At 46.4% G+C, this 19,818-nt stretch overlaps 2 protein-coding genes across 2 annotated transcripts; both read right to left on the bottom strand.

Annotated features, from left to right (window-relative positions):
• Window positions 1-13: 13 nt before the first annotated feature.
• Window positions 14-2,481, bottom strand: LOC145860406 (uncharacterized). Its single transcript, XM_082961280.1, has 2 exons — window positions 1,069-2,481; window positions 14-823 (listed from the first exon to the last, which is right to left on the bottom strand). The coding sequence occupies exons 1-2, from the start codon at window positions 2,402-2,404 to the stop codon at window positions 606-608; spliced, it is 1,554 nt and encodes a 517-aa protein (XP_082817406.1). The 5' UTR covers window positions 2,405-2,481; the 3' UTR covers window positions 14-605.
• An 85-nt stretch (window positions 2,482-2,566) lies between these two features.
• Window positions 2,567-12,677, bottom strand: LOC145850461 (uncharacterized). Its single transcript, XM_082961279.1, has 2 exons — window positions 12,458-12,677; window positions 2,567-5,871 (listed from the first exon to the last, which is right to left on the bottom strand). Exon 2 carries the CDS (start codon window positions 4,156-4,158, stop codon window positions 3,082-3,084), a length of 1,077 nt encoding a protein of 358 aa, XP_082817405.1. The 5' UTR covers window positions 4,159-5,871; window positions 12,458-12,677; the 3' UTR covers window positions 2,567-3,081.
• Between the last annotated feature and the right edge of the window lie 7,141 nt (window positions 12,678-19,818).

Genomic DNA, 19,818 nt, shown 5'->3' with positions numbered 1-19,818 from the left:
AGAGACACTTGCTTTGGCAATGTTAACATATGTTTCCCATGCCAATAAAGCCCTTAAATGGAATTGAATTGAGAGAGAAAGACAGAGAGAGAAAGGGAAGCCCAACTTATTCTGTTACAGTTGAAGCTCTTCCACAGATTTGGAAGAGACAGAGTTGATCGAATCTTGTCTTTGCATGTAGTTCTATGCATCATGGGTGAAGGAACATGGATAAGGCTGAGCCTACACACTTTCCAAGTAGGCCTTTAACATTTTCCCCTAAATTCAAAACGTTTTCAGTATATTGACATGGTAAACACTATAACCTGATGACGTGATGAAGATCCTTGCAGGATGGAAACGTTTGTTTGTGAATAAAGGTACATGGTGAAGTTATGAGTGTGCCAGCTCCATTTCTTTAAACACTACTACATCACTGGCCTTGTCCCAGATCTGTTTGTGCTCTTGACAACTCCAGTGCTCATTGACAAGTCAGTCTGGCCTCTTAGCAATCTTCAAATATCAACATGCTACCATTAATGAGCTTGAGGAGAACAGAGTGTTTGGCATGCCAAAGAGTGACAATGAGTTGCCATGACAGCACAAACAGACTGACACTCAGGCTACTATAACACGTCACCATTGTCGTCTCCAAGGTGAAAGAAACCGTCGATGAGGCGAGCTCCACTGATGAAATGCTGGGTCATGTGATCTAGCCAGTGGGCATCGACCTCTGTCACTAGCCCCGCCTCTCTCTGCAGCCCCAGTGGAACCCTAAGGGAGTAAGACCTCAGAGAGCTGGACAGCTCCCCTGTGTGGTTGTACAGGGCAAACAGCTGCCCTCCTACACGCGCACGAACACACACAAAGAGAAAGAGAGGCACATATAATTTGTTTATATTTTTTTGCCAGGAAGTACACGACTGAAATTAATCAACATTGCAATATTCAGTATAAACTTCAACTCATGGCAATGCTATATCAACGTTTCTGAGGAGCCAGAAGCAGAGCTGCCCTATCTGTCAGCATCATCTCACACCAGCAGCCTGTCAGTAATGCAGTCGTAACAGTAGTAGATCCCACACTCACTGCTCTGTGCTGGTGGAGACCCCACAGCCCTCTTATCTCTGTCTGGACTCTTGACCCGAATGTGATTGTTGTTGTTGTGGGGCGGGACTCTGCTGCTTCTCTGATACTTATCCAGGTCACCCCCCGTACCCCTGTTTCCATGGTTGCACTCCCTCTCAGTCCAGGATTCCGACCCGCGGTCGCCGTTGTCTAGTTCTGGTGACCGGACCAGGTTGTCTGTGCCATGGTCCTGTTTTGGTATCTGTCTCTGGTTCTGTGTCTCAGGGCTTGGACTCTGTCTGTCTCCCTGGTGCCGTCTGTCTGCATCTGGACCACCAAGTCCATGTGTTAACTCTGCTGGGCTGAAGTTTGGTAGTAGAGTCCTGATGAAGTCTACTTGGCTTTCATTCTGTTGTCTCTCTATACATGTGGGCTCTATTGGGTTGCAGGACTGTAGTTGATCCTGGTCGCTACTGAGTTCAGTTGGGACATGGTTGTGATGGTCACAGGCTGGATCTATAGGGCTGCAGGACTGTAGTTGATCCTGGTCGCTACTGAGTTCAGTTGGGACATGGTTGTGATGGTCACAGGCTGGATCTATAGGGCTGCAGGACTGTAGTTGATCCTGGTCGCTACTGAGTTCAGTTGGGACATGGTTGTGATGGTCACAGGCTGGATCTATAGGGCTGCAGGACTGTAGTTGATCCTGGTCGCTACTGAGTTCAGTTGGGACATGGTTGTGATGGTCACAGGCTGGATCTATTGGGCTGCAGGACTGTAGTTGATCCTGGTCGCTACTGAGTTCAGTTGGGACATGGTTGTGATGGTCACAGGCTGGATCTATTGGGCTGCAGGACTGTAGTTGATCCTGGTCGCTACTGAGTTCAGTTGGGACATGGTTGTGATGGTCACAGGCTGGATCTATAGGGCTGGGACTCTGCAGTCTCTCTGGTGGGTCTGCTGCTTCATCTGGACTATGGTTTGGTTGATCCTCTATTGAGGGTATTCTGACTGGACTGTGATTGTGTTCCCTGTCTGTTGATTCTACTTCAGAACAGTCCTGCGTGTTCTCTACCAGTTCTGTTGAGCTCCAGTCCAGCTCCACCTGACTGGTATCTGTAGGATTCTGTTCAATTGTTCTGAGTTCTACCGACTTGTATTCTGGTGTTTTCACTCCTGTGTTCCGGTCGTGTTCTGGTTCTAAGAGATTCTGGTGGGGTTCCGTAGACTCTGTAGAGATGAGGTCTGGTATAGTGGGTTCTGAGGGGCTGGCCGTGGTACTGACAGTGGTACTGGCGGGGTGTCTGCGTATGGGGGAGGGGCTGGAGTGCAGAGAGGACAGGTCTTCAGGGTCCATGTTCCCCAGGAAACAAGGTCCCCCACCAGGCTGCTGCAGGAAGCCCACAAACAGAACACCCTGCTCCGCTGCATCCTGGATCTGGACACACACACACACACACACACACACACACACACACACACACACACACACACACACACACACACACCCCCCGTAGGCAGGTTTCCATTGACCCAGGTTTATTAGACAAAAGCAATGTCGCAAAAGAAATAATTGCGACATGTGTAATGGAAACGGTGGATATAGGAGACATTTCTGAAAGATGAATTTGATCTGTTCAACAGGGGAGGATTTTAACTTCCTTTACTGTGACAAATACCTTTTCAAAAAAAGTTAACCAAATACAACCACCGTTGCTGTTGCTCTAAGATGTTGCTCTAAGATGTTGCTCTAAGATGTTGCTCTAAGATGTTGCTCTAAGATGTTGCTCTAAGATGTTGCTCTAAGATGTTGCTCTAAGATGTTGCTCTAAGATGTTGCTCTAAAATGTTGCTCTAAGATGTTGCTCTAAGATGTTGCTCTAAGATGTTGCTCTAAGATGTGCCAATTGAATCTCAACAAAGGAAACAGTCGGTGGTTGTATTTGATTAACATTTATTGAAAAAGTGTGGATTTCAGCAAACAAAGAAAGGCATGCTACTACAGAGGACAAACATAGGTATAAGGTCGACGTTTCATAATTCATATTTTTTTAAGTATTGAACTTGGGCTAATGATTTAGTCAGAGCTAAATTACATAAAGCCTGGTCTCCGCTCCACTCTATTGGTGGAAACTTCCATGACCATAGAGTGGAGTTTAGTCCGCTGTAATACCCCACACAGTGACGTGACGGACCAGGAGCTGTAATACCCCACACAGTGACGTGACGGACCAGGAGCTGTAATACCCCACACAGTGACGTGACGGACCAGGAGCTGTAATACCCCACACAGTGACGTGACGGACCAGGAGCTGTAATACCCCACACAGTGACGTGACGGACCAGGAGCTGTAATACCCCACACAGTGACGTGACAGACCAGGAGCTGTAATACCCCACACAGTGACGTGACGTGACGGACCAGGAGCTGTAATACCCCACACAGTGACGTGACGGACCAGGAGCTGTAATACCCCACACAGTGACGTGACGGACCAGGAGCTGTAATACCCCACACAGTGACGTGACGGACCAGGAGCTGTAATACCCCACACAGTGACGTGACGGACCAGGAGCTGTAATACCCCACACAGTGACGTGACAGACCAGGAGCTGTAATACCCCACACAGTGACGTGACGGACCAGGAGCTGTAATACCCCACACAGTGACGTGACAGACCAGGAGCTGTAATACCCCACACAGTGACGTGACGGACCAGGAGCTGTAATACCCCACACAGTGACGTGACAGACCAGGAGCTGTAATACCCCACACAGTGACGTGACGGACCAGGAGCTGTAATACCCCACACAGTGACGTGATGTGACGGACCAGGAGCTGTAATACCCCACACAGTGACGTGATGTGACGGACCAGGAGCTGTAATACCCCACACAGTGACGTGACGGACCAGGAGCTGTAGGCGACTAATGTGATTGATCCATTCAGCTTCATGCAGCGATCTGTCGTTAGGCACGTCAACACACAGGATTGATGGGCAGCTAAGGAAATAGAATCGACCCGCGATATATTTATAATTATCAACTGGGTGGTTTTTGCCCTGAATGCTGATTGGTTGAAAGCCGTGATATATTAGACCGTATACCATGGGTATGACAAAAATAGACTTTTTACTGTTCTAATTACATTGGTCACCAGTTTATAAACCCTTGGGGGTTTGTAGTATATGGCCAGTATAACACGGCTAATGGTTGTATCCAGGCACTCTGCGTTGCGTCGTGGTTAAGAACAGCCCTTAGCCGTGGTATATTGATCATATACCACACCTCCTCGGGCCTTATTGATTCATTCTGTATTCTAATAGCTACAGATCTGGCCAGTGGGGCCTTTGGCTGCCATTGTCAGTTAGCTCTGGTGTACTGTTCTATGAATGACATGCTTGGTATATTGATTCACATACAGTACGTCATTTACACACTCACCAACACAGAGGCTCATTTACACACTAGACATTCTGCAAAACATTCAGCAAAATAACAGCCAACCTAATCGTCCCTAAAGATCAAATATTCTAATGACAAAGGAACCTAATTATCCACTGTGTGTGTGGGTCATTATCCTGTGTGTGTATGTGTGTGTGTGAGTCTGTCATTAGTGTGTGTGTGTCTGTCATTCTCCTTCTCCCTCACACGGAGCTCCTCTGGTTAATTGTCAGTTGATTTTAACGCTGACAGTTTGAGTGGGGCTCGTCAGAGAGAACACAGAATGCTAACTACCACACAAAATAATGAGACCTCTTTCCCCATTATCATCCCTCCACCAATCACAATCAACACAATGACAATCAACACACACACATTTTGTGGGGCGAGACAGATGAATAAGGGAGACACTGAACAGACACTGCCCACCAGTTGAGTCTGTCAAGATTGGGGTGAAAATAGAAAATATATGCGTGCGTGTGTCACACACTCCCACCCAAAGGTTCATTATACCTCCTTGACATTTACTTCTTCATATTTAGTGTGTGCATGTATGTGTATCATAGGGAAGCAGGGCTCACCTCTGCAGTGTGATAAGACCGGTCTCTCTGTCCCTCACTCTCCTATTGGCTCCTGTCTGTGGTTCTTTTCAGCAAATTCCTGGCAGCCAGGCTGCCATCTGATTGCCTATTCATGTCATGCTGCCTAACCATATCACATTATACTGAGCCCTGTGCATTTCAATCCAATCACTGCTCCCCTTTGTGCTCCGCCTGTTCACATGCAAATCTCCTCAATAAGGCCTGTTCACTTCTCATGGTCGCTGTAGAATAAAATGAATTCACAACTATATTGTTATACTAAGAGGGCTTTTGTGGTTGTTAAATTATGATGTCACAGCTGATAGTGACATTAGGGGGCATCTCAATAGTCTAAAGTGGCTTCCTCTCCTAACTTCTCCTTTTCTTTCCTCCACTCCATCTACATGGACCTAAAGAATGATACAGGTGAACATAACCAGTAGGGGAAGGAGCTGAGGAAGGTAAGCGCCATCCAAGGGAAGTAGGATGAGCTTTCCCCTAGTCTCTTTTCTGTCAAATATTTAGGTTAGATTTTGGGGAGGAATTCCGGAGTGTAATGTCCCTTTAAGCTCAAATTTGGGAGGAATTTGTTGATCCTAGATCTGTGCCTATGGGCAACTCCTCCCAGAGTGGAGCTGAGTGGGAGTAGTAAGCTGATCCTAGATCTGTGCTTTAGGACTAATGGTGACCTTCTTCACGTAGTTCTGGATGACATCCGGGTCGGGGGCCAGTTGACCCGCCAGACACACATCTGCCTCCAGGCGACGGCCCGCCCACTTCAGCTGGGTCTTCTCTGAACTGGAGAGATATGAAAGAGGGATTAAGGAAGACATCAGCATTTATTTTAAATGCGTACAAAATGGCATCCTATTCCCTATATAGTGCACTACTTTTGGCCAGGGCTCATAGTGGTCCATAAGGCTATGGTCAAAAGTAGTGCACTATGTATGGAAGAGTCATTTAGGATGCATACTTACTTTCTTCTCAAAGAAACACATGAACGTGCAGAAAGGACTGACGAACGTGCAGAAAGGACTGACGAACGTGCAGAAAGGACTGACGAACGTGCAGAAAGACTGATGAACGACTGATGAAGGAGTGAATATAACTATGGATCATCATGTGTGTATGCTGGAGCCTAGTCATCTCTTCTGCTTCAGGGAAATTATAACATCTTCAGACAGCGTCTATAACACATCTATAACATCTTCAGACAGCGTCTATAACATCTTCAGACAGCGTCTATAACATCTTCAGACAGCGTCTATAACATCTTCAGACAGCGTCTATAACATGTGCAGACTGCGTCTATAACATGTGCAGACAGCGTCTATAACATGTTCAGACAGCGTCTAGAACACATCTATAGCATCTTCAGACAGCGTCTATAACATCTTCAGACAGCGTCTATAACATGTGCAGACAGCGTCTATAACATGTGCAGACAGCGTCTATAACACATCTATAGCATCTTCAGACAGCGTCTATAACATGTTCAGACAGCGTCTATAACATGTGCAGACAGCGTCTATAACATGTTCAGACAGAGTCTATAACATGTGCAGACAGCGTCTATAACATGTTCAGACAGCGTCTATAACACATCTATAGCATCTTCAGACAGCGTCTATAACATGTGCAGGCAGCGTCTATAACATGTGCAGACAGCGTCTATAACATTTTCAGACAGCGTATATAACCTCTTCAGACAGTGTCTATAACACATCTATAGCATCTTCAGACAGCGTCTATAACATGTGCAGACAGCGTCTATAACATGTGCAGACAGCGTCTATAACATGTTCAGACAGCGTCTATAACATCTTCAGACAGTGTCTATAACACATCTATAGCATCTTCAGACAGCGTCTATAACATGTTCAGACAGCGTCTATAACATGTTCAGACAGCGTCTATAACATGTGCAGACAGCGTCTATAACATGTGCAGACAGTGTCTATAACATGTGCAGACAGCGTCTATAACATGTGCAGACAGCGTCTATAACATGTGCAGACAGCGTCTATAACGTGCAGACAGCGTCTATAACATGTGCAGACAGCGTCTATAACATCTTCAGACAGCGTCTATAACACATCTATAGCATCTTCATACAGCATCTATAACATGTTCAGACAGCGTCTATAACATGTGCAGACAGCGTCTATAACATGTGCAGACAGCGTCTATAACATCTTCAGACAGCGTCTATAACATCTTCAGACAGCGTCTATAACATCTTCAGACAGCGTCTATAACATCTTCAGACAGCGTCTACAACATGTGCAGACAGCGTCTATAACATGTGCAGACAGCGTCTATAACATGTTCAGACAGCATCTATAACACATCTATAGCATCTTCAGACAGCGTCTATAACATGTTCAGACAGCGTCTATAACATGTGCAGACAGCGTCTATAACATGTTCAGACAGAGTCTATAACATGTGCAGACAGCGTCTATAACATGTTCAGACAGCGTCTATAACACATCTATAGCATCTTCAGACAGCGTCTATAACATTTTCAGACAGCGTCTATAACCTCTTCAGACAGTGTCTATAACACATCTATAGCATCTTCAGACAGCGTCTATAACATGTTCAGACAGCGTCTATAACATCTTCAGACAGCGTCTATAACATCTTCAGACAGTGTCTATAACACATCTATAGCATCTTCAGACAGCGTCTATAACATGTTCAGACAGCCTCTATAACATGTTCAGACAGCGTCTATAACATGTGCAGACAGCGTCTATAACATGTGCAGACAGCATCTATAACATGTTCAGACAGCGTCTATAACATGTGCAGACAGTGTCTATAAGACATCTATAGGATGTTCAGACAGCGTCTATAACATCTTCAGACAGCGTCTATAACATGTGCAGACAGCGTCTATAACATGTGCAGACAGCGTCTATAACATGTGCAGACAGCGTCTATAACATGTTCAGACAGTGTCTATAACACATCTATAGGATGTTCAGACAGCGTCTATAACATCTTCAGACAGCATCTATAACATCTTCAGACAGTGTCTATAACATCTTCAGACAGCGTCTATAACATCTTCAGACAGCGTCTATAACATCTTCAGACAGCGTCTATAACATCTTCAGACAGCGTCTATACCATGTGCAGACAGCGTCTATATCATGTGCAGACAGCGTCTATAACATGTGCAGACAGCGTCTATAGCATCTTCAGACAGCGTCTATAACATGTTCAGACAGCGTCTTTAGCATCTTCAGACAGCGTCTATAACACCTTCAGACAGTGTCTATAACATCTTCAGACAGCGTCTATAACATGTACAGACAGCGTCTATAACATGTGCAGACAGCGTCTATAACACATCTATAACATGTTCAGACAGCGTCTATAACAGGTGCAGACAGCGTCTATAACATGTTCAGACAGCGTCTATAACACATCTATAGCATCTTCAGACAGCATCTATAACATGTTTAGACAGCGTCTATAACATGTGCAGACAGCGTCTATAACATCTTCAGACAGCGTCTATAACACCTTCAGACAGTGTCTATAACACATCTATAGCATCTTCAGACAGCGTCTATAACATGTTCAGACAGCGTCAATAACATGTGCAGACAGCGTCTATAACATGTGCAGACAGCGTCTATAGCATCTTCAGACAGCGTCTATAACATGTGCAGACAGCGTCTTTAGCATCTTCAGACAGCATCTATAACACCTTCAGACAGCGTCTATAACATGTGCAGACAGCGTCTATAGCATCTTCAGACAGCGTCTATAACATGTTCAGACAGCGTCTATAACATGTTCAGACAGCGTCTATAACACATCTATAGCATCTTCAGACAGCGTCTATAACATGTTCAGACAGCGTCTATAACATGTGCAGACAGCGTCTATAACACATCTATAGCATCTTCAGACAGCGTCTATAACATCTTCAGACAGCGTCTATAACATGTGCAGACAGCGTCTATAACATGTGCAGACAGCGTCTATAACATGTGCAGACAGCGTCTATAACATGTGCAGACAGCATCTATAACATGTGCAGACAGCGTCTATAACATGTGCAGACAGCGTCTATAACATGTGCAGACAGCGTCTATAACATGTGCAGACAGCGTCTATAGCATCTTCAGACAGCGTCTATAACATGTGCAAACAGCGTCTTTAGCATCTTCAGACAGCGTCTATAACACCTTCAGACAGCGTCTATAGCATCTTCAGACAGCGTCTATAACATGTGCAGACAGCGTCTATAACATGTGCAGACAGCGTCTATAACATGTGCAGACAGCGTCTATAACATGTTCAGGCAGCATCTATAACATGTTCAGACAGCGTCTATAACATGTTCAGGCAGCATCTATAACATGTTCAGGCAGCATCTATAACATGTTCAGGCAGCATCTATAACATGTTCAGACAGCATCTATAACATGTTCAGGCAACATCTATAACATGTTCAGACAGCGTCTATAACATGTTCAGACAGCATCTATAACATGTTCAGGCAGCATCTATAACATGTTCAGGCAGCATCTATAACATGTTTTAGACAGTTTTGAAACAGAAAACCACAGTCCCTCTGGTTTCTAAGGTTTCTGATGACAGCCTCCTGGGTGATAGGAGAAAAGGAGAGGAGGAGAGAGGGATGGAAGAGGAGGAGCGAGAACGAAAGGGGAATGATGGTAACGGAGGGATTAGACGAGGAGGGATAAGGGGATATATGGAGAGGAGAGAGATGGAGAGGAGAGGAGAGATGGAGAGGAGAGATGGAGAGGAGAGAGAGATGGAGAGGAGAGAGAGATGGAGAGGAGAGATGGAGAGGAGAGAGAGATGGAGAGGAGAGAGAGAGATAGAGGAGAGAGAGATGGAGAGAGAGATGGAGAGGAGAGAGAGATGGAGAGGAGAGAGAGATGGAGAGGAGAGAGAGATGGAGAGGAGAGATGGAGAGGAGAGAGAGATGGAGAGGAGAGAGAGATGGAGAGAGAGATAGAGAGGAGGAGAGGCCTCATGGTTCCCCTCTCTTGCACATTGTTCCCCTCCGGCGGGTGCTGACGATACAATCAGCCGTCTCCACGGTGACAGGTGCCACTTGACAGGAGGGGCATCAAAGGAGCAGCCAAGCACCCAACTCTGTGTGTGTGTGTGTGTGTGTGTGTGTGTGTGTGTGAGTGTGTGTGCGAGCGAGCGAAAAAGATGGGAGGGTATGTTTGTATGTGTAAGCATATGTGTGTGGGAGTATGAAAGAAAAATATGCTGTATACATTTCCCATTCTACACATATGCTTCAAGAATTCCACGGTTGAGAATAGATCTCTCCCAAAAATCCCAGGAAGAGAATAGGATTCTGCTTCCATTTCACAGATTCTGTGGGTGAGAAAAGGATTCCGATGAGGCTCCTGCTGGTGAGAAAGGTCTTAGCTAACTATGTGTCTCTATGTTCTGTGTAGCAGTTATTGAATGAGGGAAATGGGAGTGTATGTATGTATGTATGTATGTATGTATGTATGTATGTATGTATGTATGTATGTATGTATGTCAAGTGCCAGTCAAATGTTTGGACACACCTTCTCATTCAAGGGTTTTTCTTTATTTTTACTTATTTTCTACATTGTAGAATAATAGTGAAGACATCAAAACTATGAAATAACACATATGGAATCATGTAGTAACAAGAGTGTTAAACATATCAAAATATATTTTATAGTAGCCACCCTTTGCCTTGATGACAGCTTTACATTATCTCAACCAGCTTCACCTGGAATGCTTTTCCAACAGTCTTGAAGGAGTTCCCACATATGCTGAGCACTTGTTGGCTGCTTTTTCTTCACTCTGCGATCAAACTCATCCCAAACCACCTTAATTGGGTTGGGGTCAGGTGATTGTGGAGGCCAGGTCATCTAATGCAGCACTCCATCACTCTCCTTCTTGGTAAAATAGCCCTTACACAGCCTGGAGGTGTGTTTGGGTCATTGTCCTGTTGAAAAATAAATGATAGTCCCACTAAGCTCAAACCAGATGGGATGGTGTATTGCTGCAGAATGCTGTGGTAGCCATGCTGGTTAAGTGTGCCTTGAACTCTAAATAAATCACTGACAGTGTCACCAGCAAAGCACCCCCACACCATCACACCTCGTCCTCCATGGTTCACAGTGGGAACCACACATGCAGAGATCCTCCGTTCACCTACTCTGCATCTCACAAAGACACAGCAGTTGGAACCAAAATTTGCAAATTTGGACTCATCAGACCAAAGGACAGATTTCCACCGGTCTAATGTCCATTACTCGTGTTTCTTGGCCCAAGCAAGTCTCTTCTTATTATTGGTGTCCTTTAGTAGTGGTTTCTTTGCAGCAATTTGACCATGAAGGCCTTATTCACACAGTATCTTCTGAACAGTTGATGTTGAGATGTATCTGTTACTTGAGCTCTGTGAAGCATTTATTTGGGCTGCAATTTCTCAGGCTGGTAACTCTAATGAACTTATCCTCTGCAGCAGAGGTAACTCTGGGTTTTCCTTTCCTGTGGCGGTCCTAATGAGAGCCAGTTTCATCATAGCGCTTGATGGTTTTTCCAACTGCACTTGAAGAAACTTTCAAAGTTCTTGACATTTTCCTGATTGACTGACCTTCATGTCTTAAAGTAATGATGGACTGTCGTTTCTCTTTGCTTATTTGAGCTGTTCTTGCCATAATATGGACTTGGTCTGTTACCAAATTGGGTTATCTTCTGTATACCACCCCTACCTTGTCACAACACAAGTGATTTGCTCAAATGCATTAATGACAGAAATTACACAAATTAACTTTTAACAAAGCACACCTGTTAATTGAAATGCATTCCAGGTGACTACATCATGAAGCTGGTTGAAAGAATGCCAAGAGAGTGCAAAGCAGTCATCAAGGCAAAGGGTGGCTACTTTGAAGAATCTCAAATATAAAATATATTTTGATTTGTTTAACACTTTTTTTGGTTACTACATGATTCCATTTGTTATTTCATAGTTTTGATGTCTTCTATTATTCTATAAGGTAGAACATTTTCAAAATAAAGAAAAACCCTGGAATGAGTAGGTATGTCCAAACTTTTGACTGGTACTGAATGTGTATGTGTATGTGTGTGTGTGTGTGTATGTGTGTGTATGTGTGTGTGTGTGTGTGTGTGTGTGTGTGTGTGTGTGTGTGTGTGTGTGTGTGTGTGTGTGTGTGTGTGTGTGTGTGTGTGTGTGTGTGTGTGTGTGTGTGTGTGTGTGTGTATGAGAGAGACTATGTGTGTGTGTATGTGAGTGAAGGGGTGTGTGTGTGTGTGAGAAAGAGTGCGTGAGTATGTAAGGAAGTGAGTGAGACTGTGTGTGTGTGTGTTTCCGTACCAGTGCGTCTCTCTGATGAGGACGGCTCTGTGTAGCTGGCGTTGGATGCGTGCGGGCCTGGGGCCACAGGGGTGGACGAAGGGATGGACAGCCACCAGGACAAAGCCCTGACCATACAGCTCCCTCACCTGGACTGGTAACTCTCTCACTGACGACAGACACAGCACTGACGACACAGACACCTCTGGGAAAAGAAAGAGTGTGTGTGTGAGAGAGTGAAAGCAAGTGTGTGTGTGTGTGTGTATATATATATATATGTTAGTGGTGAGTGAGTGTGAGTGTTGGAGAGAAAGCGTGTGTGAGTGGTAGACACACAAAGACAAAGACGGAGAAAAGGAGATAGAGAATATATAAGAGAAGGTTATGATTAGGGAGAGAGGGTGTTGGGAGAGAAGAGGGGGGAGACAGAGACAGACACAGAGAGACAGAGAGAGAGAGAGTGGGAACAGAGGGGGGGCAAAGAGAGAGAGAAGAGGGAGAACAGAGGGGGGGGGGCAGACAGAGAGAGAGAGAAGAGGGAGAACAAAGGGGGCAGACAGAGAGAGAGAGAAGAGGGAGAACAGAGGGGGGCAGACAGAGAGAGAGAGAAGAGGGAGAACAGAGGGGGGGGCAGACAGAGAGAGAGAGAAGAGGGAGAACAGAGGGGGGCAGACAGAGAGAGAGAGAAGAGGGAGAACAGAGGGGGGGCAGACAGAGAGAGAGAGGAGGGAGAACAGAGGGGGGCAGACAGAGAGAGAGAGAAGAGGGAGAACAGAGGGGGGCAGACAGAGAGAGAGAGAAGAGGGAGAACAGGGGGGGCAGACAGAGAGGGAGAGAGAAGCGGGAGAACAGAGGGGGGGGGGCAGACAGAGAGAGAGAGAAGAGGGAGAACAGAGGGGGGCAGACAGAGAGAGAGAGAAGAGGGAGAACAGAGGGGGCAGACAGAGAGAGAGAGGAGGGAGAACAGAGGGGGCAGACAGAGAGAGAGAGGAGGGAGAACAGAGGGGGGCAGACAGAGAGAGAGAGAAGAGGGAGAACAGAGGGGGGGCAGACAGAGAGGGAGAGAGAAGAGGGAGAACAGAGGGGGGGGGCAGACAGAGAGAAGAGGGAGAACAGAGGGGGGCAGACAGAGAGAGAGAGAGAAGAGGGAGAACAGAGGGGGGGCAGACAGAGAGAGAGAGAAGAGGGAGAACAAAGGGGGGGCAGACAGAGAGAGAGAGAAGAGGGAGAACAGAGGGGGCAGACAGAGAGAGAGAGAAGAGGGAGAACAGAGGGGAGCAGACAGAGAGAGAGAGAAGAGGGAGAACAGAGGGGAGCAGACAGAGAGAGAGAGAAGAGGGAGAACAGAGGGGAGCAGACAGAGAGAGAGAGAAGAGGGAGAACAGAGGGGGGGCAGACAGAGAGAGAGAGAAGAGGGAGAACAGAGGGGGGGCAGACAGAGAGAGAGAGAAGAGGGAGAACAAAGGGGGGGGCAGACAGAGAGAGAGAGAGAAGAGGGAGAACAGAGGGGGGGGCAGACAGAGAGAGAGAGAAGAGGGAGAACAGGGGGGGGCAGACAGAGAGAGAGAGAAGAGGGAGAACAGAGGGGAGCAGACAGAGAGAGAGAGAAGAGGGAGAACAGAGGGGGCAGACAGAGAGAGAGAGAAGAGGGAGAACAGAGGGGGGCAGACAGAGAGAGAGAGAAGAGGGAGAACAGAGGGGAGCAGACAGAGAGAGAGAGAAGAGGGAGAACAGAGGGGGGGCAGACAGAGAGAGAGAGAAGAGGGAGAACAAAGGGGGGGGCAGACAGAGAGAGAGAGAGAAGAGGGAGAACAGAGGGGGGGCAGACAGAGAGAGAGAGAAGAGGGAGAACAGGGGGGGGCAGACAGAGAGAGAGAGAAGAGGGAGAACAGGGGGGGGGAGCAGACAGAGAGAGAGAGAAGAGGGAGAACAGGGGGGGGCAGACAGAGAGAGAGAGAAGAGGGAGAACAGGGGGGGGGAGCAGACAGAGAGAGAGAGAAGAGGGAGAACAGGGGGGGGGGGCAGACAGAGAGAGAGCGTATTGTTTAGTTATTATAGTTTGAATTGAATAATAACATATGGCATCTTCATGATAAATCTGCTGCTGATCAAACCATAACTCCTGTTTTAACATGGTCATAACATGGATGATTTTCTATTTGATTTAGAATTTTAGGAGCCCTGTAGGTATCAATGATTTATTTAACTAAAAAGTGTGGGGGTCGTAGAGCAAAACGGAGAACACCATCGTGTCCGTGAGAGTCTCATCTTTACATAGAGTGTAGCCCAAACCGTTCAGACGTTACAGCCATTTTTGTGAGAAGACTGATTTTCAGGATGTCTTCTGGTCTGACAAACACTGGGGTAGATTTGCCACTTAACAACGCAGACGCTGAAGGGGGACATAGCGGATGCAGTGAATTGAGACGCAGATATTTCTAGTTTAAACAGACTGATTTTGTTGGGGATTTTTGGATTATGTTAATTAGCGTGGCCGCGTCAATCAACTCTAGGGGTTTTGGTTAGGACACACACACACGCACACATACCTACATACACACACACATACACGGTGCACACAAACACACATGGTGCACACACACACACACAAAAACAAACACACGGTGCATACAAACACACACACACGGTGCATACAAACACACACACACACACATACGGTGCACACAAACACACACACACACGGTGCATACAAACACACACACGGTGCATACAAACACACACACACGGTGCATACAAACACACACACACGGTGCATACACACACACACACACACACACACACACACACACACCCAGTGCACACAAAAACACACACTCACAGAAGTAAACCACACCTGTTTGGCTCTTCCAGAGGCTGTGTACAATAGCTCTCCCACAGTGCAGAGTGAGTGAGTGTGTGTTCTTGTGTTTTCCTGCGTGTGTGTGAGCTCTCTCTCTCTCCTTTGGCATAGGGATAGCATGGCTTAGCTGTGATGATGTCTGTATGAGCGTGCCGTATTAGCACTTACAGCTAGCAGGATCAGCTCATGGTTTACCCCATTACAGAACACAATGGAGAGAGGAGCCATTCGCTTCAATGGGACTAGAGGACAGCTTATCATATAGGCTCTAATCGTCATGCTTACCCCCAAGGGAAATATGCTGTGTTTGTGTTTCAAATAGTAATATCCTATGATATGCGTGTGTGTATACACAGTATATATTATATATATTTCTATGTGAGAATTGAGTTGTATGTGTAATAAGGTGTGTGTCGCCTGTCTATATGCTTGTCATCCTCTCTCATTCCGTCTCATTTGCATAAGGGCCTGGAGAGAAGATAGTCTGAATAAATTAACTGAGCCACACAGAGATGTGTTAGCCATCTCATTCTCCATCTGTTCCCCAGATCATCATCTGGCCTGTTCACACACACACACACACACACACACACACACACACACACACACACACACACACACACACACACACACACACACACACACACACACACACACACACACACACACACACACACACACACACACACACACACACACACACAGAGATGTGTTAGCCATCTCATTCTCCATCTGTTCCCCAGATCATCATCTGGCCTGTTCACACACACACACACACACACACACACACACACACACACACACACAGATGTGTTAGCCATCTCATTCTCCATCTGTTCCCCAGATCATCATCTGGCCTGTTCTCACACACACACACACACACACACACACACACACACACACACACACACACACACACACACACACACACACACACACACACACACACACACACACACACACACACACACACACACACACACACACACACACACAGAGAGATGTGTTAGCCATCTCATTCTCTGTTGAGATTTATAGCTCACTCAGGAAAAAAAAATATATATATATATAAATAGATAAAAGAGAAGCAAATGGGTCTGATGTGTTCAATTAAATGGGGAACGAGTGATTTCTTTAAGTTTCTTAGATGCTCAAATATGTTACGTTATGTGCTCATGCGCAGCTTCACTAGAGACTTAAATTACAGCACCTGGTAATCACTTCCCCGTAGACAATCATCAGGAGCACACAGCCCGTTGGTATGTAACTGCGAACTACTCAGTCTAGCATTGATGTTTAAGTCACTTATATGTTTGTGCACTGAACGTTTACCTCACTGTGTTGGTGTTAGTTGGCCGGGAGTAACTTGTAGCTCGCTGGGTGCGGTAGCTCAGCGACCCAGATGCTATATAGCATTAGGCTATTATTATCAGCGATTTGCATTGTGCTGATTGTTCGGAGCACTCTGCTGGTTTCTGGTGGCGGTGGTGATAGCGGTGGTTTGGTTCGGTGATCCCTGGTGGAGTGCCGCATTATGTTGCGTTTGTGGGTAAATCCTTTGGACGAGGCATGTGGTGGCATGGGTTCTGTGTCCTGTGACAGCGTCCATAGCAACCTGTGACGGCAGAGTCACTGTGTGCATGCTCCTCTGGCGCTGGGCATTCTGGGTCCTGTCTGGGTTGGCGCCCCCCCCCCCCCCCCCCCCCCTTGGGTTGTGCCATGGCGGAGATCGTTGTGGGCTATACTCGGCCTTGTCTTAGGACGGTAAGTTGGTGGTTGGAGACATCCCTCTAGTGGTGTGGGGGCTGTGCTTTGGCAAAGTGGGTGGGGTTATATCCTGCCTGTTTGGCCCTGTCCGGGGGTATCATCGGATGGGGCCACAGTGTCTTCTGATCCCTCCTGTCTCAGCCTCCAGTATTTATGCTGCAGTAGTTTATGTGTCGGGGGGCTAGGGTCAGTCTGTTACATCTGGAGTATTTCTCTTGTCTTATCCGGTGTCCTGTGTGTATTTAAATATGCTCTCTCTAATTCTCTCTTTCTCTCTTTCTGTCTTTCTCTCGGAGGACCTGAGCCCTAGGACCATGCCTCAGGACTACCTGGTATGATGACTCCTTGCTGTCCCCAGTCCACCTGGCCGTGCTGCTGCTCCAGTTTCAACTGTTCTGCCTGCGGCTATGGAACCCTGACCTGTTCACCGGACGTGCTTGTTGCACCCTCGACAACTACTATGATTATTATTATTTGACCATGCTGGTCATTTATGAACATTTTAACATTTTAACATTTTGACCATGTTCTGTTTTAATATCCACCCTGCACAGCCAGAAGAGGACTGGCCACCCCTCATAGCCTGGTTCCTCTCTAGGTTTCTTCCTAGGTTTTTGGCCTTTCTAGGGAGTTTTTCCTAGGGAGTTTTTCCTAGCCACCGTGCTTCTTTCACATGCTTTGCTTGCTGTTTGGGGTTTTAGGCTGGGTTTCTGTACAGCACTTTGAGAATATCAGCTGATGTACGAAGGGCTATATAAAAATAAATTTGATTTGATGTAGTCGGTGCTGTTTTAAGCCAGATTCGCCACATCTTTGATGGTGTTGCAGGCTTATTTGATTTATTATTATTATTATTACATTACTTGAATAATATACTAAATAATATATCTGAATAATATATTGTCATTACCTGTTTGTTGTATTTCAGGTTTATGACCTGTGGTCATTTGATTTAAAATAAAATTAAGGACAAAACACAAGTCATGACATTGTGTGCTTCCTGGTGAGCCTTTTCAGAGGGCTAAATAACGAAAATCCGAACAGTCATAAACCACGGTTCTCCTTTTACATGGATAATGCAAGTGCTAGAACATTCGTCACGAGACTAACTTCTGATAAGCAAACAGTCCACCCATAAAGCTGTCTGCTCATCTGTTGACTTACTAGGCAAATCATTAATGAGTGAAAGCCAAGAAGAGGATAGAGTCTACAGTTAAAGGACTACTTAAAACCCAGTTGGCAGAAAACACTTGAGCTTGAGTTAAACGCTAGAAAAGTTGGCAAGATGGCAGCATCAGAGGAGGAGCTGGAGAGGCTAAAACAGAAGCGGTCAGCAGCCCAGACTGCGTTCACTAGAAGAGCCAATTACCTCACCTCCAGAGCTAGTGCACTGGGGGAAAGTGAAATGAGAAGTGAGTGGAGGAACTTTAAAGTGGATCACTCCAGAGTCAGAGATGCAGGGTTTGAGTATGCCACGGCCCTGAGAGAAGTGGACGATGATGAAGCCAAAAAGAAGGCGGAAAACATTGACGGAAAAACAGCAGAATGTGACTAAGTTTGATGAAACTGAACAAGTCATCCTGATCAGCTTCTGGACAAGGTTCGCTGAGGCGGAAATTACCAACCTCACTGAAGAGGCTGGATCATCCATGGACCAGGCCGAGGACACCGATCACCACCATATGACCAGGAGGGAATGTGAATTGATTCATAGGAACCTGGAACGGGAGGTAAAAAAACTTCGAACGAGGATTGGATGAGTGGAAAGATTTGATCCCTCGGTCCAAGGCAACAGAGTCAAAGGACCAGATCCGGAAGTTGAAGAAAAGGCGTGAAAAACTGTGGGATGAGTGGGCATGGAAAGGCGGTTCTCAATCCGACGACGAAGGGAAACTGGGAAAAGTGAAATTTGTGGAGCAGGAGGAGCCAGTTGGGACTTACAACTACAGGCCCCAGATCAGCCTAGAACGTGCACGCTTGCCCATGTTTGCTGGTAATATGAGGGATTACTACCGCTGGAAAGCTGAATGGGAGGACTTGCAACGTCTGGGAAACCCTCATGGATTGGAAAATGTGAGAAAATTCCATCTCTTGGGAAGCCTAGATGAAAAAGTCAAGAGGGACCTCGTATTGTCCAGCTGTGGATCCGCCAACGACGTGTTCAGGCTCCTGGACAACAAGTACGGAAATAAGCCAAAAATAGTGCTGCTGATTGCACAAGAAGTGCAAGGACTTTGCCCCATCAAAGGAAACCATCCAAGGAAGACAATCGAACTGATTCAAACCGTGGAGAGAGCTCTTCGTGACCTACAAGTCTTAGGGGAGGAAGATGCTGTGAAGAACCGAGTGGTTGTGCAGTCGATTGAAAGTAAGCTTCCTGACTCCCTGAAAGAAAAGTGGATAACACACAAAAATGACCCTGGAAGCGGGTTTTCACCACGCAACCACTCTGACTGTCTACTGCAATACTTGAAGAAGCAGGAGGACATTCTCGAGGAGCTAGACCAGCTACAGCCTAGCCCGGCGGACAATACTGAGAGGTCGAGCGAGAAGAAAAAAGAAAGGAGGGCATTCAGAGTCACATCAGGAAACACCCTAAAGGGCGCTCAACCAAGCTCATGCATCACATGTGGAGACAACGAGCATGGAGGTAGGCTGTTCGCCTGCAAGGTCTTCAAGAAGCTCAATCTGACAGGCAAGAAGGCTCAGCTTAGGAGAGCAGGAGCATGCTTTAAGTGCTTGCGCCTTCATGGTG

This window comes from Salmo salar, chromosome 14 (assembly GCF_965601325.2).
Source record: "Salmo salar chromosome 14, fSalSal1, whole genome shotgun sequence".
NCBI classification, from domain to species: Eukaryota; Metazoa; Chordata; class Actinopteri; order Salmoniformes; family Salmonidae; genus Salmo; species Salmo salar.
This window is presented reverse-complemented; position numbering and strand designations above follow the sequence as displayed.